Raw genomic sequence first — 12,292 nt, 5'->3', positions numbered from 1 at the left:
TCAATGTACTTTTTTTTCCTTTGGTATTTTTAAATTTATTTGGCTGTATCAGGCCTCAGTTGCAGCACGCAGGATCTTTAGTTGCAGCATGTGGGATCTAGTTCCCCACAAGGGATCACACCAAGGCCATCTGCACTGGGAGCAAGAGTTTTAGCCACTGGACCACCAGGTAAGTCCCAATATAGTCTTTACAAAGAGACATAAAGCAGTATCAACAAATAGATAAGTGGAACAGAATAAAGTTAGAAATAGTGCACAGCTGATTTTTTGACAAAGGTGCCAAGCCTATTCAAAGGGAAAAGTTTTCAAGGAAATAGTTTGTGTGAAACAAGTATGGAAAAAGTGAAAGCTTGACCTCTACCTCCTCCCACAACAAAATTAATTCGAGATGCCCATAACCTAAAGATAAAAGCTGAAAACACAAAGACCCTAAAAGAAAACACAGAATATCTTTAGTAGGCAAAGATTCACCAAAGAGGACACAAAAGGCAGTAAACAATGAAAAAACTGGTAAATTAGGTTTCACCAAAATAAATTTATGCTCAAAAGGCACCTTAAAGAGAATGATGTAAGTCACAGACTGGGAGAGGGTATTTGGACTACATATATTTGACAACAGCGCACTATTTCATACCAGGCAAAAGCCCAAACCAAACCAAACAAGCGAGCAACAAACTGACCAGCGTGTGTATTTCCCGGGCTTGCATCCCCTGAAGCTCTCTCACACTCCAGGTGGGGAAGGCACCACGGGATGGCCACTTTGGAAAACAGGTGACAGTGTCCTGTAAAGTTAAGACACTAGACCACAGGACCCAGACAACCTGGGCAAAGTGGTTACACCCGCATACATCTCCCCAAACTCATAGAATTATAAATTAACATCTATGCATTTTATCGCATCTCAACTTTACGGCCCTAAAAGCAAAACAGAAAGTAAGATGAAGTGAACACCAAAGAGAAACTCGCAGGGGTCCCCTTGGGTCCCTCGGGATCCGCGAGCTGGCGAGGAAACGAAACCGAAACCGCGCGGGGGACCCGCGGTTGATCACGGAGCCTGGGGGGCCCCCGCCCCTAGTTTCAGTTTCGATTTTCCCCCCGCAGCCCGGCTTCCCCTGCAGCTCCGCCTCCGCGAGGAGTGCTCACCTCGCCAAATTTCTCGCGCCTCACAGCTGTGTTTTCGCCGAGCGGAGCCGAGCGCAGCGGCGCCGAGCAGAGCGCAGGCGAGGCAGCGGGTCGCGGGGAGCAGAGTCGCCGGCATGACGGCCGAGCAGCGGCGGAATTTGCACGCCTTCCGCGGCTATGTCAGCAAGATCCTGGACCCTACCTACATCCTGAGCTACATGACCCCCTGGTTTAGGGACGGTGAGTGGTTGCCGCCTGCTTCTTGGTGCAAGAAAACAGTTCAGGATTTCTTTCTTAATTCCACCCCTCAACCCCCTTCCCGGTCTTTCAGTCAATACAGTGAACGCAGGGTTTGTGGCGAGATCTTCGCAATATTTTAGACTGGGGATTGTCAAGAGTTTGAGAAGCCCTTGGAAGCCCACATGGGGAAACTGAGTCCCAGCGAAGTGAAATGACTTGCTTAGAGCTGCACATTTGTTTAGACTTAAAGCTGGGGAAGCATGTCGCTGTCCGTTTCATTTATGTGTGCTGATAGTTGTGTCCGTCTACTGTGTTGGTCTTTGCGCTGACATCAGAGATTCAGAATAAGATACAAGCCCTTCCTTAAAATACTTTAAAGTCCAAGGGGTTGGTGGAGACAGGCGAGGACCGAAGTACACAAATGGTAAGAAAGTGCTGTACTCCGGGAGAAGTTGAGACTCACTCTGCCAGATCTGGATCTTATCAGCAAGTGACTGGAAACTTTTATAAATTTGATTTTTATTTTATGTTGGGTATAGTTGATTTACAATGTTGCATTAGTCTCATGTACAGCAAAGTGATTCAGTTATACCTATACCATTCTTTTTCAGATTCTTTTCTCATACAGATTATCACAGAATATTGAGCAGAGTTCTAGGTGCTATACAGTAGGCGCTCCATAGATGACCTGTTTCGTATATAGTAGTGTGCCCACTCCAGTGTTCTTGCCTGGAGAATCCCAGGGACTGGGGAGCCTGGTGGGCTGCCGTCTATGGAGTCGCACAGGGTTGGACACAACTGAAGCGACTTAGCAGCAGCAGCAGCAGTGTGTGTATGTTTATCCGAGACTCTTAATTTAGCTCTCTCCCCCACCTTTCCCCTTTGGTAACCATAAGTTTGTTTTCGTAGTCTGTGAGTCTGTTTCTGTTTTGTAAATAAGTTCATCAGTATCATTTTTAAGATTCCACATATAAGTGATATGATGTGATATTTGTCTTTCTCTGAGTTCACTTAGTATGATAATCTCTAGGTACATCCATGTTGCTGCAAATGGCATTATGCCATTCTTTTTTATGGCTAATATTCCATTGCATATATGTACCATGTCTTTTTTATCCATTCCTCTGCCATTGGACATCTAGGTTGCTTCCATGTCTTGGCTACTGTAAGTAGTGCTGCAATAAATACTGAGGTGCATGTATCTTTTCAAATTATGAGAGGAGCAAGACTCACTGGAGGGAATGGCTTTAGGCTTCAATTCAGGTGTTTCCCCATAGCATATGAGTCCCATGATGATGGATAATGGCCATTTTACAGATTTGTATTGAGGTACTTTGTGCCAGAGGTGAGCAGAGCCTTGGGGAGAAGAGAAGGGAGGGGCTGCCTGGAAAGAGTTGAGGTGAAAGAGGGAGCCTGCTCCAAACGCCTACATAACTTTCCTGATGTGAGGCAGTTTTTTGAAACTGTATTAAAGCAGGCAGGTAACTTGAGTGCTAATTGCTATGCACATCCGAAGCACAGGCTGTGGAGTGAGGAGTGAAAGAATGCCACCAACACAAAGCATTCCCCCTTAGTAGCTGTGCTCAGAGAGAAGTAACAAAATAACATCCTACTGACCGCAGAGGAGTTGGGGCCCTTGAAGAATGTAAGTGGTGCAAGACATCTGTCTCTTCTAGAAATCCTCCAAAGAGTGGAACACTAACAATGATGTGCATCTCATTCTTTCATGTACTGTGTATTGACTTAATAACCAGCAACTCAGCAGTTAAGCTGTGTCAGGCATTAGGCTAGCACTGGCTAGCATTAAAACATACTACTACTGCTGCTGCTAAGTCACTTCAGTCGTGTCCAACTCTGTGCGACCCCACAGACAGCAGCCCACCAGGCTCCCCCGTCCCCAGGATTCTCCAGGCAAAAACACTGGAGTGGGTTGCCATTTCCTTCTCCAATGCATGAAAGTGAAAGTGAAGTCACTCAGTCGTGTCCAACTCTTGGCGACCCCATGGACTGCAGCCTACCAGGCTCCTTCATCCATGGGATTTTCCAGGCAAGAGTACTGGAGTGGGGTGCCATTGCCTACACATATTAGTTAATAGGAAGCATCCTTTCAGGAAATGAAGGATCGATAGGAATGGTTCTGCCCTGAGATTAGAGTGCATGTGTGAAATCAGGTAACTGAGCATAATAAAGTGTGGTGAGTGCATTGATGGAAAACCATAGTATGCTTATGGGAGTGCACAGGTGGGATTGTTTTTTAATATATATTAACTTTAATTTATAGTTATAATACAGCACAATAAACATATCAAAAGTTTCTGTGGAGTATGTATCTCCCTGAATAAACCTTAAAAAAAAAAAGACAATAAACTCCTCATAAAAGAAAAAAAACCCCACAAGGTAAGTTCAAAAAGTGAGCTTGAGTAGCTCAGTGGTAAAGAATTGCCTGCCAGTGCAGGAGACATGGATTCAATCCCTGATCCGGGAAGACCCCATGTGCCGCGGAGCAACGAAGCCCGTGCTTCGCAACTATTGAGCCTGTGCCTGAGACCCCGAGAGCCGCAACTCCTGAGCCATCTGCCACACCTGCTGAGGCCTGCACGCCTGGAGTGCGCTCCACAGCAAAAGAAGCCGCTGCAATAAGAAGCCTCCGCACAGCTAGACAGTAGCCTCATCTCTCTGCAGCTAGAGAGCCGCCCACGTGGCAGGGAGGACCCAGTGCGGCCAGAAATAAATAATTTTTTAAAAGCAAGCTTAAAAATACTGTGTATAATATTATCTTATTTTTGAATGTTAACAATACCGTAGAGTTCTCAAGTCCAGCCCCATAGGCAGCTGTTTGCATATAGTTGGTTGACATCTTTCCTGTTCATTCCTTTGTATCATCACATAAACTCTGCTTTTCCACCCACTTTTTCTGTTTCTGTTACACTGATTAAATTCTCTATACCTCCCCCGCCTTGTTTTCTCAGCTCTTTTGGTTAAATCCTAACCCTAAGCTTCAGAATGTGACCTTAAGACCCAGCAATCTTGTGCCTAGCTGTATATGTACTTAAGAGAAATGAATATTTATATCCACACAAAATCTTGTACATGAATGCTTATAACATTACTGTTCATAAAAGACAAAATGTAGAAACCTAAATGCCTATTAACTGATGAATAGATAGACAAAACTGGTGCATCCATACAATGGAATATTATTCAGCAAGGAAAAGGATTAAATATGATACATGATTACAATATGGATGAACTTGAAAACATTATGCTAAGTGAAAGAACCCAGCCATGAGGACCACCTACTCTGTGATCCCGTTCATATGAAATGTCCAAAATAGGCAAATCCATAGTTACCATGGGGGAAGTAGGGAATGACTGCTCATGGGTGTAAGATTTCTTTCTACAGTAAAGAAAAGGCAGTAAAATTATATAGTGGTGATGGATTTACAGCTATAAAAGCCATTGAATTTTATACTTTGAAAGGGTTTGTTTTATTGTTGCAGAGACCTTGGCAGAAAAGGGAAGCATTCCTTCCTGTCTTCTTGCATTCATTCAGCATACCTTTGCTAACTGTGCATTGAGTACTAGGTCTTCTAAACTCTGAGAATACAGAGGTGAACCTGCCCAACAATTGGAATCACTCCCTTAGAATTTACATCCCACTGGCAATAGGACTTCCCTGGTGGCTCAGATGGTAGAGCATCTGCTCAATGCGGGAGACCTGGGTTCAGTCCCTGGGTCGGGAAGATCCTCTGGAGAAGGCAATGGCAACCCACTCCAGTGCTCTTGCCTGCAAAATCCCGCGGATGGAGGAGCGTGGTAGGCTACAGTCCATGGGGTCACAGAGAGTCGGACATGACTGAGCAACTGACTTTGCTTTGCTTCGACAGTGGGGAAAATGATCAAGTGTCAGGTCATACGAAGGTAACTTTGGTTATCTGCCCAGACGTGGAGTTACTGTGCAAAATCAGTAAGACCACCAGCTGGTTGGTGGATAGTTGTCTGTTACCTGGCCTCACTGTGTTTTCTTTAGCTCCTTTTGCTTTTTCTTTTCTACCATATTTCCTACCATCTGTTGACCTGAAATAAATAGACTGCCAGATATTTCTCCAGCAAAGACAGACTTTTTTCAGGATCAGCAGAGAACTGCAATCTGGGATCTGCAATTGTGGCAGCCCCATGCAGGTCCCTGCAGGGCAAAGGAAGAACACTTTTATAGAGGAGAAAAGGAGCCTGGGAGGGGCTGTAGTAAACAGTCATTGGCTTTTCCTTGGCTCACTCCTTGCCAAGAAAGAAGTCTGACTTCTTCCTCTTGGGCTCTGCTATGGGCATAGATGCATTGGGGAAGGAAATGGCAACCCACTCCAGTGTTCTTGCCTGGAGAATCCCAGGGACGGGGGAGCCTAGTGGGCTGCCATCTATGGGGTCGCACAGAGTCGGACACGACTGAAGTGGCTTAGCAGTAGCAGTATGGGCACAGGGCATGAGAGTGCCCCCTTCTGGTCTCCTGACTCTATTGTGATTTCTGTTTACTAATTTTTTGTCTTAACAAAAGCCTGGAAATAGGACCATAAAAGGACCTTTGTTTATTCTAACTCTGGTTGCTGTTCAGTTCAGTTCAGTCACTCAGTCGTGTCTGACTGTTTGCAGCCCCATGGACTGCAGCACGCCAGGCCACCCTGTACAACACCAACTCCTGGAGCTTACTCAAACTCATGTCCATCGCATCGGTGATGCCATCCAACCATCTCATCCTCTGTCATCCCCTTCTCCTCCTGCCTTCAATCTTTCCCAGAATCAGGGTTTTTTCAAATGAGTCAGTTCTTCGAATCAGGTGGCCAAAGTATTGGAGTTTCAGCTTCAGCATCAGTCCTTCCAATGATTTCCTTTAGGATTGACTGGTTTGATCTCCTTGCAGTCCAAGGGACTCTCAAGAGTCATCTCCAACACCACAGTTCAAAAGCACGAATTCTTTGGTGCTCAGCTTTCTTATAGTCCAACTCACACATTCATACGTGACTACTGGAAAGACCATAGCTTTGTCTAGATGAACCTTTTTGGCAAAGTAATGTCTCTGTTTTTTAATAGGCTGTCTAGGTTGGTCATAACTTTTCTTCCAAGAAGCAAGTGTCTTTTAATTTCACGGTTGCAATCACCATCTGTGGTGATTTTGGAGCCCCCCAAAATAAAGTCTGTCACTGTTTCCCATCTATTTCCCATGAGGTGATGGGACCAGATGCCATGATCTTCGTTTTCTGGATGTTGAGCTTTAAGCCAACTTTTTCACTCTCCTCTTTCACTTTCATCAAGAGGCTTTTAGTTCCTCTTCACTTTCTGCCATAAGGGTGGTGTCATCTGCATATCTGAGGTTATTGATATTTTTCCTGGCAATCTTGATTCCAGCTTGTGCTTCATCCAGCCTGGCATTTCGCATGATATGCTCTGCATAGAAGTTAAAGAAGCAGGGTGACAATATACAGCCTTCACTTGCTCCTTTCCCGATTTGGAACCAGTCTGTTTTTCCATGTCCAGTTCTAACTGTTGCTTCCTGACCTGCATATAGATTTCTCAAGAGGCAGGTCAGGTGGTCTGGTATTCCCATCTCTTGAAGAATTTTCCACAGTTTGTTGTGATCCATACAGTCAGAAGCTTTGGCATAGTCAATAAAGCAGAAGTAGATGTTTTTCTGGAACTCCCTTGCTTTTTTTCTGTGATCCAGCGGGTGTTGGCAGTTTGATCTCTGGTTCCTCTTCCTTTTCTAAATCCAGCTTGAACATCTGGAAGTTCACGGTTCACGTATGAAGCCTGGCTTGGAGAATTTTGAGTATTACTTTACTAGTGTGTGATATGAGTGCCATTTTGTGGTAGTTTGAGCATTCTTTGGCATTGCCTTTCTTAGGGATTGGAATGAAAACTGACCTTTTCCAGTCTTATAGCCACTGCTGGGCTCTCCAAATTGGCTGGTTGCTGTGTCCACTGTAATTGTCGCTGATGACAGGAGTGGTTCTATCCTCACACCCTTTTAGTCCTGCAACTAATTCAGACTTTTGAACAAGAAACTTTCAAATGTTAGAAGAAGCCATGGTTTTTCTACCTAACCTGGTGCTACCATGACTTCTCACTTGTTATGAGGAGACTCTTGCAGGCATCTTTAAGAGACTCCTTTTCTTATGAACTGCCCTCCAGCATGCGTCCAGACTTCCACAACAGACTAGGAGAAGTTTCCAGAGAGGCTGGGGGTAGGGGTGATTGACCAAGACGGAGAACTTGCTCTTTCCTGCAGGTCCTTTCATTGCTGTGACTCCCCAACCCCATTTGAGAAGATCTGACAGCGCTTCCAGTGATCAGTGGTTTTACCTCCAGTGATTAGCAGTTCTGAAGTTTGATGAGTCCCTCTTGCCTCTGTTTGTAGATGTGGTGCAGCGTATTCAGGCCGAGAAAAACAACAAGGGGCCCATGGAGGCTGCCTCACTTTTCCTCCAGGTCCTATTGGAGCTCCAGGAGGAAGGCTGGTTCCGTGGCTTTTTGGATGCCCTTCACCAAGCAGGTTAGTTCATTCTTTTTACTCACAAATCAGAGTTGTTACTTGACTGTTTAAAGATTCTGTAAAGGTGAAATTCTATTAATTTATAAGTATCCACGTTTAGTTTATGTCTCTTAATCTGAGGCAATGTAAAGACCATTTTCAGGCGGATGCTATAACTGCCTACTTGAAATTTCCAAAGGAATCTACAGAGAGGTTATTACAACTAATGGAACAGTTTAGCATGTTTATTGGATATAAGATCAGTATACAAAAATTAGTTGTATTTCCACCCACTGGGAAAAATGGCAAATGTAATCCAAAATGAAATACCATATCTAATAGTGACAAAGTTATATTTAGCAATAAATCTAACCAAAGATGTGTGGAGTCAATAGAGAAAATGATGAAAGGGTTTTGAAAAAATATAAAGAAATTCTAGGGAATTCCTTGGTGGTCGAATGGTTAGAACTCTGTTCGTTCACTGCCACGGCCTGGATTCAATCCCTGGTTGGGGAACTGAGATCCTGCAAGCTGTATGGCAAAACCAAAAAAAAAAAAAAAAAAAAGTCCTAGCTAGGTGGAGATATATACCTAGGCACGTGGAGAGGAAGACCATAGAAGTGGCAGTTCTCCCTACACTGAGCTATACATTCAGTACAATTCTAAATAAAAATCCTGCATGCTTCTTTATGAACTTGACAAGCAGATTCTAAACTGTATGTGGAAGAACTATGACCCAAGCATAGTCAGTACACTTCTAAAGAAGAGTTCAGTAGGTTGGGGGTTCCTTTTTTAGATACCAAGATGTATTAAAAGTCACAGGCATTGATACAGTGTGATGCTGGTCCTGGTATTGAACAACTGACCGATGAGACAGAATGGAGAGCCTTCAATCAGACTCATATATTTATGGAACTCTGATGTACTGGAGATCACTGGGAAAAGAGGATTATTCAGAAAGGAGGGAGTTTTTGATACACTGCAGTAGGCCATTTCAAATGGGATAAACCAGGCAAACTGTAGCTTTCATATCCATGTGGATACAAATAAACTTGTCTTCCTTACCTCATTCCACGTACATCCATATACTTGCACACACACAATAAGTCAAAAGAATTCAAGACTTAATTCATAATAGCAAAAGGTCAACTATTTTAGACCAGTATATAGAAGAGCAGTTTTCTGACCTTAGGGTATGACAAGATTTATGAGATAAGACCTTAAAACATTAACCTAGATTGATAAATTTGAGGATATTAAAATTGAGAGTATATGTTTATCAAAAAACACTATATAGAAAGTGAAAAAACAAGTGACAAACTGGGGGAGGATATTTTCAAACTACATTATCACCAAAGAATTAGTATCCATGATATATTTAAAAGACTTAAAATCAATTAAAAAAAAAAAAGAAAATATTTACAAGGCAAAAGATGTGAAGTGAGTCTTCAAAGAATAGGAAGCATGAAAGGTTAATAAACATGAGAAAAGATTCTCAGCCCAATTAGCAATTAGGAAGTTGTAAATTAGGAGCATAATGGCAAAATCTAGGAAGTCCAACAGTTCAGTTCAGTTCAGTCGCTCAGTCGCTCAGTCGTGTCCGACTCTTTGCCACCCCATGAATTGCAGCATGTGGGAAGGCTCAAAGAGGATTTTTAGTAATGGGAAATCTTAAGGATGACAGTCCTTAAGGAGTGTAACTGCTACAACTGTTTTGAAAAACAATTGGCATCAGTTCATATAGTTACAACTCTCCTTCTATCCATCAGTTTCACTGTTAAGTATATGCCCAGAGAAATTCTTAACACATGTATTCCAGAATGTACATACAAAGAATGTTCATACTATAGTCAGTTGGTAATGCCAAAAACAAGCAGGCAAAGAAACAAAACTAGAAGCAACACCAGTATCCTTCAGAAAGAGACTGGATAAATACATTTTGTGATATTTACACAAGAGTTGATTATCCTGCAATGGAGATATATGAACATAGCTACAGATGACAGCATTTCTAAGTGAAACTTAGAAATGTAATATTAAACTTTCTAAAAAGTCAGAGAAAATTGCATTTAGTGAAGAATAAAACTAAAACATTTCAAACAAGCTTAAACTAGACATGTATTCTTTAGAGAATTATATGCCACACAACTATTCTAAGAAATCAAGAGTGATAAATCAAATACAGGATAGTGCTATCTTTGCAGGAAGATAGAAGAGTGAGAGAGAGGAGACACACACCCACTAAGGTACTGGAATATTCCAGGTATTAAGCTGGGTAATAGCTTCATATGTGCTAATATGGTCTTTATAGTCCAGTGAAAAGAGTGTGGGCCTGATAGTCAGACAAGCCTGGTGGTTCTCTGAAGAGAAACTTAGAGCCAAGCATTCCTGGATAATTCTAGTTGGAAATAATTTTTTCACTCAAATTTCCCATTGTACTTACTATTCTTTCCTTGGAATAATGTAGGCAGTAAGGCCCTGAGGGTCAGGAATTAACATTTATATTTCTTTTTGCCCTTTTTTACTACTTTGCACTGAGAAGATACTTAGCATGATGGTTTGACTCAATTGAAAGAAAGGCAAATCAGAGATTGTAGGTGAAGTCCATGGGATACCTTGGAAGGAAGAGGTCTTACTGAGACCAAATATAAGACCTCAAATTTATTCTCAGTGAAAGCGTCAGTCACTCAGTCGTGTCTAACTCTTTGTGACCCATGGACTGTAGCCCGTCAGGCTCCTCTGCCCATGGGATTTTCCAGGCAAGAATACTGGAGTGGGTGGCCATTCCCTTCTCCAGGGGATCTTTCTGACCCAGGGATTGAACCCGGATCTCTCACATCTCCTTCACTGGCAGACAGGTTCTTGCCACTAGCTCTACTGTAAATGCGGGGTGCCTAAATGAATATTGAATTTTCTTTTTGAAAGATCGTAAATAATGGAAGTGATTTATAGTTGTTGTCAGTTTTCTCACAATACATTCAAATGTGATTTCTAAATCTTAATCTCAACATATTTTTTTAGTTGGTATCCTAACAGCCCCATTTTTTCCCTACTTTTCAGGTTATTCTGGACTTTGTGAAGCCATTGAAAGTTGGGATTTCCAAAAAATTGAAAAATTGGAGGAGTATAGATTACTTTTAAAGCGTTTACAACCAGAATTTAAAACCACAATCAATCCAAAAGATATCCTTCCTGAAATATCTGGATGTTTAATTAGTCAGGAATGTGAAGAAATTATTCAGGTATTTTAATTAATATTAAATATTGAATTTGGGGGAAAAATTTGACCATGAGGAATGTCTTCTGTTTTCTATGTTATTTTAGAACTGAACAATATCATTAAAATCTACTAAAGTCCTCAAATCTAAGGTATAATTACCTAGAAGGATACTTTTATTTGTGATCTGAGTAATCAATTTGTGTCACAGATTTTTTTCAGGTTTGCCCTATTTTCAGTTAAGATTCCTTTATTTTGTGAATAATGTTTTATACAAATTTAAATAAAATCCAACAGTTTAGCAAATAAAAAGAAAAAAGGTTATGGACTCCAGTGGTTAAGTATTCAGTCTCTGGACACAAATCAACTTTGTTAATCCAAGCTCAGCCGCTTACTAGTGGTGTGATCTTGGGCACATTTAGTGTCTCTAAGTCTCTGTTTCCTGTATAAAATGGCAATAATAATGGTACCTTATTAGTAAGGTATTTTTATAGGCTTTGAATGAGATGATATAGGTAAAGTGCTTACATATCTCTGGCACATAATAGTAATTGCTCAATGAATTTTAATTATCATGATTAATAACAATAACCATGTAAGTCTCACTATCCAGAAAAAACTATTTGTTAATATTTTGTTATATCTTTCCAAATATGCCTATGCCAGTATACCCATATTTTGAATAGGTGTAAAGTAGTTTGTTTTCCTGATATAGCTGATGTTAATATAATAACATCTCAGAGGAGGTAAGAGCACATGGCTTGACATGGTGATACCATGTGCAAGAGGACGAGGATAAAGGGGAGTGTATCTTAAAAGATCAAGTCGCACTGGGGCAAGAACGGTCGTGAAAGAGGCCTAGTGAACCAGAGCATACAATGATTTTAAATTTGATAGTGTTTGAATTGACGTTTCTTCAGTAAAAGCTCATAAAATGAAAACTTGTGAAACACTTGATCAGTCCACTGCAATTGTCTTCCTTAGATAAGTTCCAACAAGGGGCTGATGGCAGGTGCAGAGAAAATGACTGAATGCCTTCTCAGATCAGACAAGGAGAACTGGCCCAAAACGTTGAAACTTGCACTGGAGAAAGAAGAGAGCAAGTTCAGCGAACTGTGGATGGTAGAGAAAGGTAGGATATTTGGAAGGGTGCAAGGGTCTGAAGATAGGTCCTTCTTCATAGTTCTGCT

General features: G+C 41.7%; 1 protein-coding gene across 1 annotated transcript in view; it reads left to right on the top strand.

The window, feature by feature from the left end:
- Window positions 1-1,165: 1,165 nt before the first annotated feature.
- RIGI (RNA sensor RIG-I) overlaps window positions 1,166-12,292 on the top strand; it is a 47,382-nt gene continuing 36,255 nt past the window's right edge. The window contains exons 1-4 of the mRNA XM_004005323.5: window positions 1,166-1,362; window positions 7,772-7,906; window positions 10,946-11,127; window positions 12,087-12,234. Coding sequence (XP_004005372.1) covers window positions 1,257-1,362; window positions 7,772-7,906; window positions 10,946-11,127; window positions 12,087-12,234 — 571 coding nt within the window. The 5' untranslated portion in view covers window positions 1,166-1,256. The remainder of the gene's footprint in view (window positions 1,363-7,771; window positions 7,907-10,945; window positions 11,128-12,086; window positions 12,235-12,292) is intronic.

Source organism: Ovis aries, chromosome 2 (assembly GCF_016772045.2).
Source record: "Ovis aries strain OAR_USU_Benz2616 breed Rambouillet chromosome 2, ARS-UI_Ramb_v3.0, whole genome shotgun sequence".
Taxonomy (NCBI): domain Eukaryota; kingdom Metazoa; phylum Chordata; class Mammalia; order Artiodactyla; family Bovidae; genus Ovis; species Ovis aries.
This window is presented reverse-complemented; position numbering and strand designations above follow the sequence as displayed.